General features: G+C 41.2%; 3 protein-coding genes across 5 annotated transcripts in view; 2 read left to right on the top strand and 1 right to left on the bottom strand.

The window, feature by feature from the left end:
- LOC104842094 (spindle pole body component 110-like) overlaps positions 1–12969 on the top strand; it is a 29228-nt gene extending 16259 nt beyond the window's left edge. Inside the window, exons 11-19 of the mRNA XM_010584191.1 lie at positions 1692–1763; positions 3758–3893; positions 4390–4521; positions 8803–8941; positions 9237–9316; positions 10688–10840; positions 12019–12121; positions 12243–12286; positions 12793–12969. Of these exons, the coding sequence (XP_010582493.1) occupies positions 1692–1763; positions 3758–3893; positions 4390–4521; positions 8803–8941; positions 9237–9316; positions 10688–10840; positions 12019–12121; positions 12243–12286; positions 12793–12969 (1036 nt within the window). The remainder of the gene's footprint in view (positions 1–1691; positions 1764–3757; positions 3894–4389; positions 4522–8802; positions 8942–9236; positions 9317–10687; positions 10841–12018; positions 12122–12242; positions 12287–12792) is intronic.
- A 2841-nt stretch (positions 12970–15810) lies between these two features.
- On the bottom strand, positions 15811–20610 carry JKAMP (JNK1/MAPK8-associated membrane protein). Of its 3 annotated transcripts, XM_010584174.1 has the most exons (7): positions 20565–20610; positions 20257–20348; positions 19367–19521; positions 18125–18331; positions 17495–17676; positions 16717–16793; positions 15811–16397 (listed from the first exon to the last, which is right to left on the bottom strand). In XM_010584174.1, the coding sequence occupies exons 1-7, from the start codon at positions 20575–20577 to the stop codon at positions 16179–16181; spliced, it is 945 nt and encodes a 314-aa protein (XP_010582476.1). In that variant the 5' UTR covers positions 20578–20610; the 3' UTR covers positions 15811–16178. The 3 variants fall into 3 exon arrangements, with proteins under 3 accessions (XP_010582476.1, XP_010582478.1, XP_010582477.1); XM_010584176.1 differs by lacking the exon at positions 20257–20348 and having other exon boundaries at positions 20565–20597; XM_010584175.1 differs by lacking the exons at positions 20257–20348; positions 20565–20610 and adding an exon at positions 19925–20226.
- A 121-nt stretch (positions 20611–20731) lies between these two features.
- L3HYPDH (L-3-hydroxyproline dehydratase (trans-)) overlaps positions 20732–20890 on the top strand; it is a 3173-nt gene continuing 3014 nt past the window's right edge. Inside the window, exon 1 of the mRNA XM_010584192.1 lies at positions 20732–20873. Coding sequence (XP_010582494.1) covers positions 20732–20873 — 142 coding nt within the window. The remainder of the gene's footprint in view (positions 20874–20890) is intronic.

Genomic DNA, 20890 nt, shown 5'->3' on the forward strand with positions numbered 1-20890 from the left:
CTTATGGATATAATTATAACTAAAAAGTAAGAAAATAACTGCTCACCTCCCTTTTCATCCTGAATAAGAAAACATACAATACATTTATTCTGCTTTGTAGGAAAAGAAGTACATTTCTATATTGATAGGATCAGTGCCTGCATTTTTCCTGGCAAAGGAAATATTGTTGCCATGTAAACGTGGGATGCAGAAAATAAGACCATGAGGTAGTCACACACTGCTAAAAAGGAGGTCGCCATGCATTGCTAAAGAGGACGAGAACTTGTAATGAAGTGCTATGTATATACAGTATAAAACTAAGTTAACAAGATAATGAGGTGAAATAAGCATCGCATAGTATCTTGATGCCAATTGGATATCTACACTAATGATAGTAAAGAAAAGAGTTGTAAGAGCTTTCTCCCAGAGACAATCAGCTTTTAATTTCAGACTTTTAAACTAGACTACATGGAACTGTGCAAAATGCACCACAGCTCTGACCCCTTAGAAAAACTGATTGTAAAATTCCCTTCTCCTAGTCTCTGTCCCCATACTTCCCTAGGTTTTTATTTTATGTCTGTACATAATTATCTTGTTCTGTAAATTTTCATTAGCTTCACAACATCCCTCTATATCAAACCCCAAATAATTTAATTTCAGTGGACATCACAGACCTCCCAGTCACTTTAACAGGGCCACCAAACTGGAAATCAAAATTAAGATCTTTTGTTAATTTTTATTTTTTTCTAAAAGTAATATGCAATATATTCAGAATCTCACTATTCACCTTACAAGATTGACCGATTATTTATTTTTTTAAATGAGCAATTTCAAATGAAGTCTGTCAGATTTCATTCAAAGAGGGCAGTCTTCAATTGATTAAACCCTCTGAACTGAGCAGTTGACAATAATGAATGTAGTTTTGGAAAGTATGGAACAGAAGTCTAATTTTTCAGTGTTTTCTAATTATTATTTGGGATGCATTCTGCTACTAGTAAAATGTCTTGCAGTGCTGGCTCCATACATTGAGCTTTGCATTTAGAACAATAAAACCTTTGGAAGAAAGCACCATACTATCCCTTTGTAAATCCATGTGGGGTTTGGAGTAGGTGCTTCCCACCACCTGTGTGTCTTGAAGAAGTGAGAATCACTGGTTTCATACTACCAGCCTTTTTATTTTATTGAACTCTCCTAGAATGGGTCGAATATGTATAAAGTTCATGCATTTTAGTATTTACCACACATAATACACTGGAAAATACATACACAACTAAAATAAATTGATTTGTCCATCTGGCCAGAAGTTCTACTTCTGAAAATGCTCATTTATAGTACTTGCTACTAATACATTAGAGTAATTGTTCATTTCTGAAACATCTGTTCTTGTGTTTTGCATTTGTTTATTGTTTCTGGCTTGAAAAAAATACTCCTGGATTTGCCTTGGTCCCTAACAAGACCCTCTGAAATTTAAACTGATGTTTCTAACCTGAGAAACAACAATGTGTTAACACATAGCTATTGTTGAACACTATAATATGTGTAGGTTTTTGAGATGTGACCCACAGGTACCATATTGTCTCTCTCCAACTAGTGTTAGCATGTTGGTTGGTGGGAAGGAAATTTTGAAAAACTGTACTAAAATTTTGACATAGAGTAAGCACTCTCCAAATCTTCAGCATTATTTCCGAAAGTTTATCTTTCTTCCCCCCCAGAAATGCTACAAAGAGCTATGCAGAAGAGCTGGCATCTCTAAAGCAAGACTTGAAGACAGAAAATAAGACAAGGTAGGATAAACTAGAAAGTGTGCATTGTATCTTTAAAACAAAGCAGCAAATTAATGAATTACTGCATCTTGTTGGTGCTGTTATATAAGAGATATAAACCCAAAGCCTTACTATGTAAATATTCAGTGATATGATGGTAGATAAAAGGACATCTCCTCAAGTATATCCAAGGTTTCATTTGTATATTATTGCTATACTGCCAAGTGGTGAGAACCACTGAACTTATCGTATAAGTGGCTTTTAATCATTATGGCACTAAGTGTTCTAATTTATTTTATAAGCTATTTGGGATTTTCCCAGGATATGGACACTGATGTAAATTGTAAAACTGCATTTTTTAATTTATTTGTTTTCATTAATTTCAATTAATGTTCATTGGTAGCTGATCCTGCACCTCTGAGGTCAATGAGAGCTTTGCCATTGAATTTGATGAGAAAAAAGTGTCTCAGTTCCCTGTAGTATCAAGCACCCATAGCTCCAGCTAGGAAGTATGGGAACTTTGTGTGCTGAAACCTTTCAAAATCAGGTCCTCAGACTGGTGGGATCTGGGATTGCAGCTGTCATATACACAAAGCCTTTGACTGAGTCTGTAAAAATGAGATATCCTTGCATTTTCAGGTATTTCATCTTTCTTCCTTGGATTTATGTATTTTTCATTACTTAAGCAGTGTCTTCTACTGAATCTGTCTTTTTAGGAAACTTTTAGAGAGAATTGTAAGGAGCATGTTACACAAAAGTCACGAAAAGACTAAGGGTTATTTTATCTATATTCAGAACATCTGCCATGAAGTAGTTTGCATCACTCTTCATATACAGAGACATGCCTACCCACAGTGGTGTGAGGTATCTATAGAAAAAGCCTTGAGCTGGATAAATCTAAGTGAATGATTGTAGCTGGAGTTAAAGTGAGAGCGATATAAAGGTTTCCTGCTAGTTTTGAGTTTCTCAGCACCTGCCAGATTTCAACTGAAGCTCTTGGGGGTCTGTTCATACTGTTTGTCTAAACTCAGTTTTGTGTGTCTGGTTCTTGAGGTGCTATCATTCCACACCAATATGGAGATACCTTCTTGTCAGAGCATTAAGACCTATGTACTTGATAGGTTTTTGGGGCATTCTTTTTTTTTCTTCCATAAATGCCTCCTTGTATGTGAGATCCCTGATAGGATTTTCACCTCCACTTCATTACTGGCAAGAAAAAAAGTGAATTCAGGAAAGTACTTAGCCCCCTACAGTTGGTAGGATGCTCTCCAAAATAAACCCATTGTCTGCTCAGCTGTTTCAGACCAGCTCTGCAGCTCTGACTTCTCATTTTATTATTCTGCCATGTAAGGTGCAAAGAGATCTGGAGATTTCTTGGTCATCTGGTCCTGTCTGGTTCTCCCCTGAATATTGCATCATAATTTTGTCTTCCAAAAATAATCATACTCAATCCAAAAAGCCATTGTTGCTTTCCCCCCTTACTCTCATTAAGATGTCATTCTGAAATCTTATTCTTTTGATGAATAGTAAAAAAATAGTTTTTTCTGACTTCCAGTCTGCATTTTCACATAGACAGCTAGTGCCTTTTTGGTTTTGTATCAGTATAGTCTTTTATCCTTTTCACAGTTTACAAACCCTAGAGTTTTATGAATGTGAAATCTTGTCCGTTCCAACTTTCCAATTTGCTAAGCTAAATTAACTAAATTATTTGGTCCAGACTTATGCTAACTAATTTTAGGCACATAACAGAGGCACTTAAGTGAGACTAGTCACCTTAAGACTCCTCCTCCAGGTTCAGTAGAGGTTTTTCTGTCTTTTCATGCATCTCTCCTAGATTTTGTCAGGATCCCAGACTTCTATTTGAACCACTTTGATTGTAGTCCTGAAATTACAGGTTATATGTTTGAGTCTTCCAATCACTCAGATTAGGCTTGCAATGCCTCTGATAATGTTGTCTCCCTTCTCTGTTTTTTCACCCAATTTCAATTTATTTCTGCTTATGTGTCTGTCACTAGAGTAATGCTTCATTGGAAACTACTGTACTTAGCAAAGCAGAGGGAACTCTTTTTCTCAGAGGAGGAGAATACAAACAGAAAAGTTAATGAAAGAATAGAGGCTGGCAAAAAAAGGCATGCTGAACTACTTCTGGAGGTATGTATGTTGAACAACAGGTATTATAACCCATTACATCCAGTGTTACAACACATTCGTGCTGTACATAATCAGAGTAAACTGACACCTAAGTAAGTAACCTCCAAAGGCCAATTCTTTGTAAGCTATTAAACCTGATATGATATCAGGTCTAATGATCTTCAGTATCTAAAAATCTAAATATCTCCATGCTTGGAGATATTCAAAAGCCATTTGGCTACAGTCCTGGCCAACTTGCTCCAAGTGGCCCTGCTTGAGCAGGGGGTCAGACACGATGACCTCCAGAGGTCCCTTCCAACCTCAACTATTCTGCGATTCTGTGATCTGACCTTAACTCCTATTAATAACCATTTTAAAGCAATTATTTATCTTAGCAGATGTTGTGTTTTAAATGCAGATTGCTCTCATTTTGCTCTAATTGCTTATTTCTGAGTGGTCCACGTAGACATTATGTATTTCAGAAATCACTGACCTTCATTTTGCTTTCCATTATGAGAATGAAGACCTTGAGAAAAAGCTTCTTCAGTCTGAAAAGCAAGCCAAAGCCCTGAGTGAAGAAGCAAGTAAGAGGGAAAATGATTACAGGAATTATAATGAGGATTTTACTATCAAAACAAAATGTCTGGAGGTAAGTTTCATTGTTCTTTTTATTAACCTTGGGAAGATTTCTAATGGATGAATTGGTAGTGTTTGTTGCACCTCATTGCAGCTATGCTCATTGGAGCTATGCTCAAATGTGACCCATCTGTCAGTAATTGTTTCAAGAAAATTCTCTACTTTTCAGGTTGGTGTTTTGTTTGGTTTTTTTTTAATGGTCAAAAACACTTAAGACCCTCAGATTGAGACACTGGAGTCAGTACACTACTATATAAGTACATGTATGTATATATATTCATGTACGTATGGGCATCTATGTCAAAAGAATGCAGTGAAGGTGTTTCTCAGAAGGGATGCCTCCCATTTTAAAATAAAAATATGTGCAGGACCAGATTCATTCCTGAGATGCGTCCAGTTTAGCTTTGTAGTGAGCCTCCCAATGTGTAACCTGTTCATGTAGAATTTGTTTCATCATTTTTGGGTAAACAGGCCAACATTCATGGAGATATGACAGCTTGATTTTAGACACTGGTCAAATTCTCCTCTGAATTATTGTTGTTGTAAATCTATTGGAGTGACTGATGGTGTGCAAGACATAACCCAAGGCTACTTAGTGTCAGTGTTCTTTAAAACACTGATGAGCTTTCTTTCCCAAAGAAAGTAGGACACTGAAATGCTGAATATGATCTATGCAGAGCTTTCAAAGATTTCAAGTGCTTCTCCGGTCTTTGGTATATAGCATACCCTCTATCCCCAGGGAAACTGATTCATGGTCAACAGTCTGATTGGAGAGAGGATAAATCACATGCCAGGAGTGTAAGAAATATTCTCTTTGTACATCTGAGCTTAGAAAGGTAGATTTACAGAAGGCCTTGAAGATCTTTGGAGAGGTTATGCTCCCATATCACGCAAGACAGTTATGGTCATGTAACTGCTCAAGCTTCCCTAAAAATGAGTGCTGGGACTGTCACTGCTAAGTAAACAGTTGCGCTGGATGCATTCTCATGCTCTTTCTGGCAGTTGAGCTATGCAGAGTATACAAAAGACATGCTAAATATACCTTGACACTCTCTGTCTTTCCTTTAATATGATCCATTCTAAAAGAGTTTTTCCCCCATCTAATAGACTGCTGATGAAACTGTTATCAGAAGGTTGCCATTTCCTTTGTGGCCTGGACAGAGCCAGATTGAAAAAGTAATTGTAACTGTTTATTTTCATTCAGTGACATGCTCTAGCATTTTCTCCTTTTCTAGCTGTTTTCCTGCTTTGCTTTCATTTCCTACCATTTTGATGAAACAATTGAAGTTGCTTTTTTTTCTTCCCCTTTTTGCTTTTGGAACTTTCAGCATTCTCTTGCACTTGCTCTCCACTGCTTTCACCTGCGAAATGATTCTGTCTGAATGCTGTCTCATGGAGGTGGTCTGTGTAAGGGGAATAAATTCCTTTGTAAGAGTCATGTCAGATCAGGTTCATTCTGCTCTGTCTGGAGCATCATGATGATGCATGATATCAAATTAGTCCACAGAAATGAGACTCAGATCGCCTTTCTTTCTCTGCCTTCTTCACTTATCTGTATCTGCCAAGGGAGCCATTTCATCTATTCTCTTCCATGTTTTCCATTTTTTTCATTCTTTTTACCCATCCTTCTACTACAGTCCTTAAAAAAAAATACAGCTCATGAGCATATCCAAACATCTATACTTTGAGGTTTTCTGATATTTCTAGTCTTTGATCACAGAAGTGGATGTGACTTACCCGACTTCAGAGTCTCAGAGGGTACAAAAACTTGTAGTGCAGCATTTGACATTAATGTCCTGTAAAGAAGCAAGTTCAGAGTCCTGGTGTTACACTTCACATCCTGGGTCCAGTTTCATTTCTTTGTATGCCTTTATTCCTTGGGTATCATCTTGTCTCTCTCTTAGTATTGTTCTTCAAGTCTCCCAGTCTATATAGGTTGTTCCTGTTCTCCCTTTTTGTATTTTTATGTGTTGCAGCAAAAGAGAAGAGATGTATTTTTCCACTGCAAAGTCATTTAACTCATGACTTGTGTTCCTTTGGCCCGAAACAAGATGAGATTCCACTATGCTGAGAGATGCACATACATTGAATTAGACTTTTTTTTTCCCCTTTAAAATCAAAGGTCAGATTTTTTTTAAAGCTAAGGAATGAGACAGAGAAAGATTAAAGTGTACAGATTTGTAGTGGTATTTAGGTGATGATCTGCTTAGTCTTTAAGAGCTAATAGTATCTTCTTCCCCATGCTGATGTAACAGAGTGCAAAGATTCCCAGGCTGGTAAGTCTGTGCAGCCCCGTTATGGGGGGATGTATAAGTCAGATCCAGGAGCACTGTAGTTACATTTGTATCCAACAAATATTAGTATGATTGAAAAAAAATTTGCTTATGGCTGGGCATGGAGCAACAACATGAGACAGGTCAAGCCACAAAATGACATGCTGGTAGGAAAGGACATGTGGAATAATGTGAAAGCCCTCCATGTTTGTGGTAAGATAAAGAAATAGTAGTTTTGCTTCACTGATGGGTCAGCAGAATCAAATGCCTAGTATACTAATGCCAGCATCAGAAAAGTAACATCTCAGGCAAGAATAGGGAAGGAACCAGTTAGCGAGCATACCTAGAGAACTCAGATGCCTTCAGATCATCTGAGTCTGATGAAATTCACCTTCAGGTAAAGTGGCTGAAGCCATTTTGGAGCTATTCATGATTATATTTAAGTGCACATCAAGAATAGGTGAGCAAAGCTCAAATCAACTTCAGTTCCCAAAATAGCCCTACTGGGTAAGACACAATGTTGGTCCTACCAGGATCCTGTCTTCTGCAGTGATCAATAGTCCTTCTTGGAGAAGTAATGCAAGAACAGTAAAATATAGACTGACCCTTCTTCTGTATAATTTCCGTGATAAATGAAGTGTCAGGGACTTCTTTGGATGGAGATGGTATCTGCATTTAATAGCCTTTGATGGAATTTTATGCTATGCTGGATCTTCAGTGCAATATTCTCCTATCACTGATTGATTCTTTTAGCTCACATATACATTTATCCTCCATAACAACCTATAACATATAATTTATTTAATAAGGACAATAATTTTCTTTTGTTTTAAACCCGCTGTCTCACAAGTTTATTGGCATCTTGCAGTTCTTGTGTTACAAGAAACAGTGAATAACTGTTGTCTTCTCATCTTCTCCAGCAAAAGTGTGTGATTTTACACACCTTTATTGTGTGTGTCCTCAGTTGTCTCTTTTCCAGGCTGAAGAATCCCAGGTACAAAAACAATTGGAAAATCATCCTAGATAATGGTTACCCATGCTTTACTGACAAAACAGAACAATGGTCCGTGTTAGTTTGCGGGAGGTCTGCTCTCAGCCTGGAATTAATCTGTAATTATTTCCTTCATGACTCAAGTGATAGGATAGAGTGAATACTTATTGTATCTGCAGATGACAAACACAGTAAAAGTGGGAGCACGCTCTGCAGGGCAGAAGAACTAGAATTCAGAATTATTTTAGCAAGCTGGAGAAGTAATTTTGGGGAAAAAAAGTTCATAATAAAATCCCTGTACAACTCCACCACAAGGCAGGTGTTTAGGCAGTGATAAATAGTATTAAAGCTGACGAGTTGAACATAAGTCAACAAAGATTTGTAGTAATGAAAAAGGCAACCGTCAAACCAGTCTGTATAAAGAGGCAGATAGCCAGGCAAGGCTTATGATGTAAGTTTTCTACTCCACCTGGTTTTGGTAGGACACAGCTGGAGTACAGTTTTTGGTATTGATCACCTCATTTAAGGAGGATGTAGTTTATTTTGAGGTCCAAGAGGAGCTAAGTAAAGATGATCAGAAAAAAAAAGATGTGCAGCTTTTCCATTTAAAATAGATAAATCTAACAGAAAACATGGTAGTAACTACTGAATAAATAAAAATTGATAACAAGGTGATAAGCTTTTCTCCTTGTCCACTTGTTGAGACAAATAACAGGGAAGACAACAGATTTAACTTAAGAAAAATTTAGGCCCTAAGAAAGCACTGACAGCACAAATAGTAAAACCCTGGAATCAGTTGTCTTAGACATGGTATCTCTACCACTAGGGTTTTTAAGGACAAATCAAACATCTGTCATGGGTACTTAGGTCTAATTGATTCTGCTGTACAGCAAAAAGATGGACTAAGATGACCTTTTGGGATCACTTCCAGTATTCTTTTATCTGTTCTACCCCCCCCCCCCGATATGTTGAATTATTTATGCATTTAAATGCTGCTTAGATTATTGATTAATATTTAGTTTCATTAAAGAATGACATCAAAACTGCAACTGAAAATCTGCTTAAAAAAGAACAAGAATTAAACACAAGCAGACTAACCTTGCAAGAAACCCAGAGAGAAACAGAACAGAAGTATGCAAAATACCAAGAACTGAGGAAATCATTTTTAGGTAAGTATTAAGTAGCTCCTCTACATAGGGGGGCTTTCTCTTGCTGTTTCCAAAACCAGCGTGCCATAGCCCTTTGTCTGCCTATGGCTCAGGTGATCTATGAAACAAGTATAAGCTGAGCTCTTTGCAACAACTGGAGTCTGTAGACATGGCCATAACATAAATACTAAGCATTTTTAAAAATGCCAGACTAGCTAAACAGCTGACTTACTGATAGAACCTAGTTTTATTTACAACAGCTTAACTTTAATGTTCAGTCATTACACTGTCTAAAACCCCTTTTCTTGCTTTGTAGAAAAGAAAGATGAAGAGGTACGAGTCAAAAGAGCCATTCAGCAGTCAATCAAAACTACTGAGAAGCTCAAGGAGGACATGGTAATAACTTAAAACTCAGCTGTACTACTTCTGCAAGTTTCCACCACCAACTTTATTACCCCCTAGTAAAGTCCAGGTACCCATGGAGACTGGGGCTGGGGGAGACAGGCTGGGACTGGGGACATACCTTCCTCTCTGCTGCTGTGATTCCATTTGGGGATGCCTCAGACCTCAGCTCAATCTGTAACCCAGCATTATATCAAGCTGCCCTTATGCTTGATTTTTGTATTCCTTAGGCACATGAGCAAGTAAAAAAGAAGCTGGTGAACTAACGGCATTTGTGAACCTGCTTCTATTCAGATGGTTGCTGCTGCTAGGGCAGGAATTTCTGCCACCTCAGTAACTCATATTTGAAAAATCTTCCTGTATCCTTGCCTCTTTATCTGTATTTCTCATTTCTGACTTCAGGCATTCAATCAGCACCAGCATGAGCAGAGAGAGAGAAAGTTGTAGAGCTGTGGGGGTAGTTGCAGTGGCTCAAAATGTCTGAGGCATGGTACATCTAGTGCTTCCAGCCACAGTGTCCCCGCAGAGCTCGCACAGTGACTCTGCCTGTCAGCCACCCTCAGACCTGCTACAGCTGATGAGCCCGAGTGCAGTAGCCACAGTGCATCAGGCATGCTGTGCCTGCACTGGTCATTTTTATGGTGCATACTTAATCAGTCCCAGTATGTACTGGGGCTGTTTGCTTACGGCTGCTGGACATTAGGCAACCTGGCCAGAGGCTGGGCTGTACATCCCAGGCAAACAATCAGATTGCTTTTGCTTTCTGTTTCTCTGCCAGAACAAAACTTTTAAGTGGAAAAGGAACACAGTCACACCTTCTGCTGCTAATAGGAAGAATTAAAATGTCTTTCAGTACTGATAAGCATAAGACAAGCTCAATAAACTACATAAAGGGCTCTTATGAGGCTGGTCAGATTGCAGGATTCGTGCCCCAGCGGTCTGGTAATGGGCAAATCTCTCTGATGAGCTCCACAGAAGCCACATCAACACAGAAATTGTCTCTGTTCAGAAAACAGGGGAGACCTGTTTCTCCAACCATATTAGAATAGGAATAGCACAACAAAACAGTTATGTACACCTGAGCCTCCAGTGACAGAAAAGTGTGCTCCTGTCATTGGGTGACCCTGCAGCAGGAAGGTCACTTCACATCAGAGCTTGTTCCTTTCTTGTGGACCATAAGCAATCACTTCCCCACTCTGTATCTCTTCCTCCTCTTTGGTAAGAGGGCATAGATACCCATCTCAGATGGTACATTGAAATTTTTAAATGAAAGCTGCCACATAATGAAAACTGTCTTTGCTTCATTTAATTACAAAAAAAACCTATATAAAGATCAGTTAGCAGTGAAGACTTTATTATTAACAGCCGGAGCTGAGGAACGAATTGCGGATCAAGCGTGATGCTGCAACCAGCCAGTTGAAAAATCATACAGAGAGTATGAAGCTGCTAGAACGAGACATCTATGAGATCAACAGGAAACTTGACATTGTGAACACTGAGAACTGCAGATTGAAATTAGTGAGTATATTGAAGTTTGACAGTGTTCCTTCCCAGTATGAAGTTCTCCGTACATTTTTCATTTCAGAGAACTAGCTGTGGAAGATGATGAAACATAAACAGCACAGGGCAAACCAGGCCTTTTAAATGAATGTGTGGGGCTGTGTTTAATTTGGAAGGAAACAAAGAGGAATATCCAGGGTCCAGGCATCTCCCTGAGACATAATCAATATCGTATATCTACTGCATTCAGTCAGGGATTGTAGGAAAAGGCCTTACTGCCACATGAAGGGGGCTGAGATGAACCTGAGATGTAGAATAGGCCTGTGCAATTTTGAATATATGCTTTTGAAAATGCTCTGTGTACCTTTCAGGCCCTGGGCTATCAGGGTGGTAGAATCTCCTTCCCTGTAAAATCTGGTCTTGTTGCCAACTGTTACCAGGCTGCCATGTAGACCTGAACCCACATTTGTGCAGCCATGTGGGCTACGTTTGCGAGATGATCTGAACCCTGTGCACTGTTTGCTGCCTGCAAGCACAGAGCTCTACTGCTGCAAGGGCAGCTGCCTGAATCTGTGTGTGTGCTAGCACTGCAGATGCGAGGTACCAGCTATTCTGCAGCTCTATCTGATTATACCCTTATGGAAACAAAGACTTCCCTCAGGAAGAAAACTCTTGGTTATACTACAAACTTCACTCTCCTTACAATTCACTAACAGAAGCTGAGCAGCTCTGATTTTTCTGATGCCTCTATTGCACCAGGGAATGCCTTTTATTGTGCCTGACCTGGGCCATCTAACTCATTTCAGCCAAACCTGGGACAGTACAAGCTGGGTACTGGTAGAGCTGACCCAATGTGGATGAGTCCATCCTATTTTGGAGGAGCGAGTGAGGAAGAGTGTCCCTTTTTGTACATGATATATGCTACTCTGCCTGTTCTCCGCATCCTCATCAATTTTATTTGGTAGCATGGACATAGCTGGCTTTGTGTTGATTTTGGCAACTGTTAAAATTTGTTCAACAAGATGAAATGGATGCTATTGTTGAAAGAAAGCCTGTCCAGAGGAATACATTAACCTTTGTATTTCCATAAGCTAAAACTCAGCTTATTCTTCCTGATCTCTCTAGAAACAGTGAAACTGTTTGGAAATTATTTAGAAAACTGTGGCAAGTATTCAGTTGTAATTATTTTTTAACAGTGCAATGCGCAGATAAAAGAAGATATTTTTGCAATGAATGCTGAAGCAGAAAACCACAAGTCAGCAACAGTCAAAATCCTGAATGACCTAGCAGTGCTTCATGGTAACATGTTAATAATGATTTCAAAACAAAAAAGTTTTATTTTTAAAAGAATATGTTTCAGTCCTTATGTCTTTTTTTGGCACAGCAATCTACCACATTTTAACTGTTGTCTCTGTTGTAGATCTTCTTCTGAAGGGATGGTCAGAGGAGAGATTGATTCAAAAGGTGAATTTCGATTTTCTATCATATGTTTTTGCATAAATATATTTCAGTTACCATGTAAAAAATAAAATTTCATATTGCAAATAAGGCACTACAATCTTTAAAGTCATACAGGAGCAAAGTATTAAACCTATGTTTTCCAACACTGTATAGAAGTCCTGGCTATAAAAATAATTTTTCCCAATGTTGTTCCTTTTGCTGGTCTTATATTCAAGCCTTACTTAAACGTGTACATAAAAACAGTTGGGGATAGCCTTCATTTTGAACAGGAATTAAACCAAACTATCATGTAAGTTTTTCTCCAGTTATTCCATCAGAAAGTCAAACTGCTTTTTTTATGCAAGGATTGGGTAGTTAATGGAAAAACTTCCTGCAGGGTTACAGGTCTGGTGGCCAGTCAAGCTGTGGGAAAACATGACAAACAAAACAAGTTTCTTAACATTTTGTGAAGGTTTTGTTTGTTTAGGTTTTTTTAAAGAAAAAATAAATTCTACTCTGTGTCTTTACAGGAATTTCTGGAGAATGAGCAGGAAGTACTGAACGCAGTGACAGCTCTAACAAGAAAAATTCAACAACGAGAGGAGAAGATTGGTGATATTAATAGGAGGCTACAAAATAAGCTGGAAGGACTGACTTCTCTGTTTGACAAAAAATCTAGAATGGATGATCACTTAAAGATACACTAAACTTTTTTCCCAACCTTTTAAAAAGTTTTTTCTTCTTCTTTTTTTTAAAATCCCAGAATATGTTAATTCTTAGCAGTTTGTGATAAAACACAAGTAGTACAGCCATGTTCTATCTGATAACTTTGCTGCAGATTGAGACCTAGTGGTACATTTATTAGAAGAACTAGGCATGCTTTATAACACAGCCTGGATATCATCATCTTTAATTTCCACTTTCTAAAGGGTTGTGATAATAACAGTGAGGGGGTTGTAAAATAGTCTGAGCATCACTGGTCTCTCCAGAACTATATGTTTGCTTTTCCACAAAGGGTAGATAAAGCTAACAGACCCCCAAATCCCACAGGTTGTGGTATATGGTTATCACTATAGGACTATATGGTTGATTATTGTTTATGTTCTTTAGAATTTTACATGTGGGCAATTTGTACTGCTGTTTTCATTTAAATGAACAATATTCGGTACTCGTGTCTTGGGAAGAGGTGATATTACACAGGGGCCCTGGGTGCATACAATCACTTGCTTCAGGGCCTCCTTTTAACTCAGACCTATAGATACCTGCTTTACTTGTTGGTTCACAGAGGTCTCATTTGTAATGAGTCACAGGTTTGGTCACTGAATGACCATTGTCTTGTTCAGAATCTGTTTTTATAAATATTAAAGCTGAAAGGCTATGACATACAGGCTGCTTTGAAATCATTGGGTGCGGGTAGTGTGGCAGGAAACCAGGGAAAGGAATGATGAATTTTCAGAGGAAGGGAATGGCCCTGGAAGGAAGTCAGGCAGAGAGGGGAAGGATGGTGAACATACAGCAGAAGAGAATACTGTTTCATCTGAAAGCCAGCACCAGTATTATTTTCTGTGTCAGTTGTGCAGGGCAGGTTCCTTCATGAGGAACCTGCACAAAAACATTGCTTAGTCATTCAAAACTGCATGTATTTATTTAGCTGTGTCTACCTAACTCTTTGGCTGCCATTACATTTTTTTAATGCTAGTGAGAGAAGGTGATAAAAAGAGTTTATTAATTTTTATTTTACATTCCAGGTTTTGCTGAAGGCTAAAGCACTGGAGCCCAGCAGGAAGGTCAGTGTTTGGATGCATGGTCCACAGGGCACACTGCCTTCCTGTAAGCTCTGCTTTTAATAGAGTCCCTCATTCTGCAGCCTTCAAAATCAACACATGATTCTCTAGACCTATCAAAAGATGTACGCTTTACTACAGCTAACATTACCTAGGGGTTGTTGTTACTTTTTCTTTTTAAAAACAAGATATAGCCCAACATTTAAACCCAATACATATAGTCCATACACACATAAAAGTGTGCAGTCCTTAGTACCACACCTTTTCAAAGGGCTTTTCCAGGACGGTGCTGCACTGGCTGCTCACATGCCTACAGTGCCTGTACTGATGTGACAGTTGTGCAAATGTAGACACAAAACTGTGTTTAGGACGTTTTAAAGAAAAATAGGCCTATGACTCAGTTATGGAAATGGTATTTTAACACATGACTTTTAAAACCATACTTTTAGAACTGTTGTCTAGATTGTGTCTGCAAAGTACATATTGTATATAGCAGTATAGACAGCATTTGATTTCCTTAAGATCAATTACTTCCTTAATCCCTAAATAAAACCTTACTTCTGCATGCAAGACCTAGTTTGTTTGCACACTATTTTTAGAAGCAGTGAACTTGTCAATTGGCATTTCAAAGGAAAAAAGCTATCATCAGGAAAGACGTTCAGATGTAATGGAGAAAGAGGAGAGCGACATCTCGAGGCAGCCTGGCTGAGATGACACCCCTCAAAGCCCCTGAGCTGCTGGCAGGCTCTGTCCTTACCAATGTTGATAGGTAATAGAATAGAAAAGGCATTACTGTCGCACTTAAATGTAGAAATACACAGTTATTTGTACTGCTACAGCCAATGATCCATACATCAGGAAGAGTTTAAATTAAGATGACTCTTCCCTCTGTGTTTAGACCTTCAGCACTGCTCTGCATCTTCTTCTAGACCCTAACATACAGGATACGTGCTTTGGGTATCTTCCTGTACAATTCAGAGAGAAGGCTAGAGTCTGTCACTTCTGAACAGCCTCAGAAATTCTAGCAATTCTTATCAAGGTGTTCACATGAAGTATAGATTTTGATGAATGTAGAGCAAAGATAATGGTATCTTTTTAAGGAGATAAGCAATCTCCAATTCTTTTTATTAAATCTGTGCTGGTTTTGTACCTCAGTCACTCCAGCAGTTTCTGTCATTGCAGCGGTGATATACTGCATAAAGAGCTGTTCTTTTCTCAGCTGCTGAACTCCACTCCTGCCTGACCACTGCTCCTGCAGTAGTATGGGTACAGCTGTGGCCACACAGAGAGAGACGTGAGCAGCTGGCACCACCAATACACAGGTGAAACGGGCACGAAGCCCTCTCACAGGAGGAAGCTAAGGTGACTGTGCTGAAAGGTGCAAAGAAGGCTCTACCCAGACGCAGTGAACAGATGCTTCACAGGCTTACCCGCAGCAAGTGGGTTGCTGACAACTACCAGAAAAAGAAAATCTTTGATCTTAGATGGAAATTTATAATCAAAGTATAAGAAAATGGCTTTAGGGGGAAGGGTACTACTACTGTTTAATCTTCTCCAGGAAGAGGTCTCCATACATGAAGTACACAGAGCATAAACTATAGAGAACTTTACGCCTTTCCTTTCCTTCTACCTAGCAGTCAGACTAAAGCATCATGAGGAATCATGCTTAGCATGATTTATTTTTTGATGGAAGAAAGATAAAAGTCTGTTTTCACTGGTGGGGGATAGCAGCTAGAGTATGTGATGAGAAAGCTCTATGGTATATTCAAGCCCTATTTGTTTTACTGAAAGTCTATTGAAAACCAGGCTCTATTGTTTTATTCAAACACCACCTAAAATATTGTATTAGGAAATAAACATATACAAGCAAACTGCTGTACTAGAATGTGGCACAGGCTTTTTATACAGATTCACAGTGATAAATAGATGCAAAGACATTCCCTTTGATCTATACGAGACACAAAGAATACAAAGTGCAGCTTTTTAACATTACACAGTCTCACTCAGAGGTGTTTCACCTAGAAGTCTTGTACATAAATAACTTCTTTTAAAACAGAAGTTTCCAAAGTGTAACAAGTACTAAAATTGCTTAATCCAGATCGTTAGGACAGCGTTGTTGGCACAGGCTCCTTTTAATGTCCATTTCCACCTTCTGAGAGTATGCGCGACGGCTCGGTGTACTTCGCTGTCACTAAGTAGAAGAGGGCAGGTGCAGGTACCAAGGCAAGCAACGGCAGGTCCTGCTCAAGCTTATCCAGTTTGGAAATGGAGATGATTCCATAAGCATGAAGTAACCAGTGGCTGAAGAGGACAACAAGCCTTTTCTTCCTCACAAGAAGATCCTTGAAAGACTTGCAAAATAAAGAGAGTATCCTGTTAGCATTCAGCCTGTTACCTAGTCCCTGATGTTTAAGAGATGTTCCTAGGTAGCGCAGAGACACTGTGGGAAGCCTCCTGGGTTTGAGACCTTCCTGTACATAACACAGTTTCTCAGTGCGCCACAAGAGGGAACTCTCGCAGGAGCTTCTGCCTCCAGCTAAGAGGAGAAGTCATAAAGGAAGAGGTTTAAACGCAGAATACACTGCTGAGAAAAGGCAAGAGACAAAGTGGTCTCTGCTCATTCCAGTATTTTATATTATGAGTTTTAACATAGGAAACACGTTTACCTACCTCCACTTCAGAAGCAGACATGTACACAGCCAGTGTAACCAAAGACAACACCAGTATGATGTATGGGAAGGCATAATCTAAAGGCAAACATTGAACACATGAGCAGGAAAAAGAACATGATAGACATTGCAGAAGAGAGAGTTTTTCCGCATATAACCATGGGTGTGAAGTAAACTAAGCTACTACAGCCTGCCTCTTATCATCTCATCGAACACGCACAGCAGTAAGGGTCCAATACAACTATTCAACACTTTCGTCTTAGGTTTTCAAACTTTTTCTAATATTTCTAGGTGGAATTACTGTACACTTAAATCACTAGTTGAAAAAGGCAGATAACGAGAAAAGTAGTCAGGCTGAGTGGGGATTTTGCGGCACCTGTCCTCTTCAAGTGACAAGTATGCCGGAAGCTAAACCAAAAATAGCTATCTCCCCAAACTTATACTATAAGCCATCTCTGAAATCAGACAAACTCTACCTTAGCAGGAAGTGGAATTAACTCCCTCTGAGGTAGTTTCCTCTCATAGCCCCTCTACTCCCTTTCTGGGAAAAGGACAGTCTCTAGCAGCACTGGCAGAGGCAAAGCAGTGTTGGTCAGGAGCCTCGTTAGGACAGGGCTACTACTGAGCAACATTTTCAGGTAAGACTCCTCACAATAACCTTAAACAATGTCCATATTCTCAAACCAAAAAAGTGTCATGTCCCTTCCCTCCCTCCCATAAGTCATTTGTTTGTGTGTGTTTATAGGTGCATTTATGAGTGTTACTAGGAGGGAACTCACAGAGCAAGCCTCCTCCAACGGCCTGAAGCACGGTGAGGATAGGAAAGAAGTAGAGCGCTGCATAAATGCTTTTAAATCGATCAGACTTTCCTAAACCACAGGCAATTTTCTTAACCAGAAGAGGCCGAAGTAGCATCATTAACACAAGACAGAAGGCGTAATATATAAACACAATGGTGTACCTGGGGGGGGAAAAAAAAAAAAAAAGAAATTCCTTAAAACATGCAGTTCTTTTTCTCCTGCAGACTCAACTCAGAACCAGAGAGTTTGGGGTTAGAGTCAGTCAAGTCTAAAGAATTTAAATCAAAGGATGTAAACACAGAATGACGGGTTCACTTTTCCTAGGGGAAACGGTCAAGATGCAGCAAAGGGGAAAAAAAAGGAAGTCTTACGCTTCATAGCTAAATAGCCTGGACAATGCCACCTTCTTCGGTGGCTCAGAAAGTCATTAGGTGTTGCTAAGTGTTTCACACATAAAACAGCTCAATGCATGAAAGACTTCAGGGGACTGATACTCATTGGTCTGAGTTATATCTGAACACTTTTTGCAGCTTTGAGAAGAGGCATAGACAGAAACATGCTTGTATAAAAGGAAGGGACAGTCAGGAGCACAAATGCCTTTAGACTCACAGGGGATAGACTGCTTCATGAGTGCAGTGCACCGTGGTGATGTAGTCAGGACTTGGGTTGTAAAGCATCGTGTACCAGTCCGAAAGCTTCTTCACCTTGCAGGAGCGGATATGCAGAGAGCCGACGGGGTCACTGACGAGCAGCGTAACAATTGCTGCAATGCTGCACTCGAACAAGGCGGTGACGTGCTGCAACAATGCGCTGGAGCTGTGGAAGGAAAAAGAGAGATTTACTACTAATGTGCTAAACCTATAGGAAATTCAAATGCTGACTGGGAAGTGGAGGCCCATGCAGTACAGAACCTTCTACAGACTTACTATTCCCTGTGACCAAGGTTAGGACAACTCTGAATAAAAAGTTAAGTATTTGAAGCTGAATATGAAAACTCATTTACAATCTCAGATGATTTAGTGTGCAAAATGTGATTGAACAACATTCCAGCTTCTTAAATGAAAGCTTGCTGTAGCATAAGCATCCTGTCAGGTGAGGGATGACAACACTCATGCTCTTGCAGCTTCAAAGAAAGCAGCAGTGAGGACAAGACACAACACGTCTCAGAAGGGATAACATTGTTACATACGATATAAGTAAAATTTTCAAAGCTGCAAGTCCTTGTTAAAGATGGCATATAATAATATATTAAACTCTCTCAGTCCCCTATGTTTTCAGCATTTAGTACACTCCAGAGTCATTACTTCTTAAAAGTTCCAGTATGGCACCCAATGGCCACATGTAGTGTGGTTTTAAACTCCTTTTTTACAGAACTTCCTTGATGCACCATGCTGACGTAAAGGTTACATCAGCTATGCTATAAAGGACCAAACCCCAGTATACATATTCCTAAAGAGAAAACTCAAACTCATTCTCTCATTGCATGGGTGCAGCACCGCTGATCTGGGCCTCTGCAGGTGGCAGGCCTGGCCCAGGAGAGAGGGGATACACACTCTTGCCCGCTACTGGGAAACTCAATCCAGCCCAAATTGCCGGAAGGACCAGCCACCACCACATTAAAGAGATACGGACCATCTCCTGAGGGCAGTGACTGGCAAGAAGGACCCGCAGGACTCTTGTATTTGTAAATAACCCTGCCCCCCTCCCGCTGCCCAAAGCTTATGTGCTACCATATCAACTCAACCAGCAGCATGAACTGCTGCACAGTTCAATTCAGCATCTCAGGTTGATCACTCATGGATACGAGATTTCCATTTTTAAATAACTTATCTGAAGAAGAGGTATACGAACCTCTTTTTTCCAGAATACCATTCAATAAAGAACCAGTGTAAAACCAGGGGAAGCATGGCCATGAAGCCAAGGTACAGCCAGTCATAGCGGTCTGGAGAACCCATACATTCCCGGCAGATTTTGTTGTCATCGGTTCTTTGACCTCTAGGGCATACCTACAAAAAGCAGAGACTGTGTTAACAAAGCATCTGAGTACCAATAACGAATCATTGTGGTTCCTAGAAAAACAGCCTGAAGTAGTACTGGGGCAAGAAAAGTATCAGATTTTTAGAGATGAAACATTAACCCCAGCCATTTCTCAGCTTACACTGGCCTTGCTCTCTCTGGCTATTGCGTCTTAATATAAAGAAAGGTGAAGCATGTTTAAAAGGCTTCATCCAAGACCCCTCTTCCTCTCCTGCTATCCTGTTATCGCTAAGCTCACTCACCAGGCCGCTCACAACCACTGCCCCCCAGAGTTTCTTGCTCCCCGTTTATTCCACCCTTCCTGGATCTTGCTCTCCCTTAGTACTCCAACAAAATCTGCAGGCAGAGTGATTTCAGCACAGCTCTCTGTACCATCCCATTCTCTTCCAGCTTTCACAGCCCCTGCGCTCAGCTCCGTTAGCACCGAGCCTTCAGCACCTCCTTCGGGAAACGCTTCATCGAGCAGCTCCTGCTTTCGGTAAGGGAGCTCTGCCCGCCCTTTGCAGCCTCATCTCCCCCTGATCCCCAAGGCACCTCGGGGCTGGGCTGCGGGACACGGTGCTGCTTACAGCGGGATCCGCATCAGCCTCCGCAGCGGTGCGGTGCGGTGCGGTCCGGCCCGCGCTGCCGATGCCAGGCCCAGCCCGGGAGGGACCGGGGCCATCCCCCCTCCCCAGGCCGAGCCCCTCTGGCGCCTCACTTACCCCGCAGTCCCCGTAGGTCTCCACGGATCCGTTGACCGACAGGACGGTCCTGCCGCAGTACAGCCCGAGGCAGGCGGGCTGGATGTCCACAGCTGCGGGGAGAGCGCAGCCCGCGTTACCGCGGCGCTCCGATATGATTCGGCAACCCCCCCCCCCCCCCTCGCACACGGCGGCTCCCCCCGCAGCCGAGAGGCACCGAGCAGCACCCCGGCCCGCTCCAACCGCTGACAACCCCCCCTTTCGATTCCCCATCCCTACTCCCATTCGGGTACCGCCGGGCCCGCTGCCCCCGGCCCGGCCCGTCCTACCGGAGCGGAACATCCCGGGAACCCAACAACAGGCCCTCCCGCTCCGCCGAGCTACTTCCGTACGCGCCACTTCCGCTTCCGACGCGGGGACACGCTCTACACCCCCCTCCCTTCGGAGGACCGCGGTGTGGGCGTGGTCACGCCCAAGGGGCGGGATTGCTCCGCCCATGAGTGAGGCCATACGCAGGGGCGGGATTGCTCCCCCTCAGGGGGGCGTGGCCGCGGGCTGGGGGGCGTGGCCCACGTGGTCCCCGCCCCGTCCCCCCGGGGCGCGGGTGATGGCGGCGGCGGCGGAGGCCGGCGGGGTTTGTGCGGGCCGGCGGCTG

The sequence above is a fragment of the Haliaeetus leucocephalus genome, unplaced genomic scaffold (genome assembly GCF_000737465.1).
Source record: "Haliaeetus leucocephalus isolate CR32 unplaced genomic scaffold, Haliaeetus_leucocephalus-4.0 Scaffold944, whole genome shotgun sequence".
NCBI classification, from domain to species: domain Eukaryota; kingdom Metazoa; phylum Chordata; class Aves; order Accipitriformes; family Accipitridae; genus Haliaeetus; species Haliaeetus leucocephalus.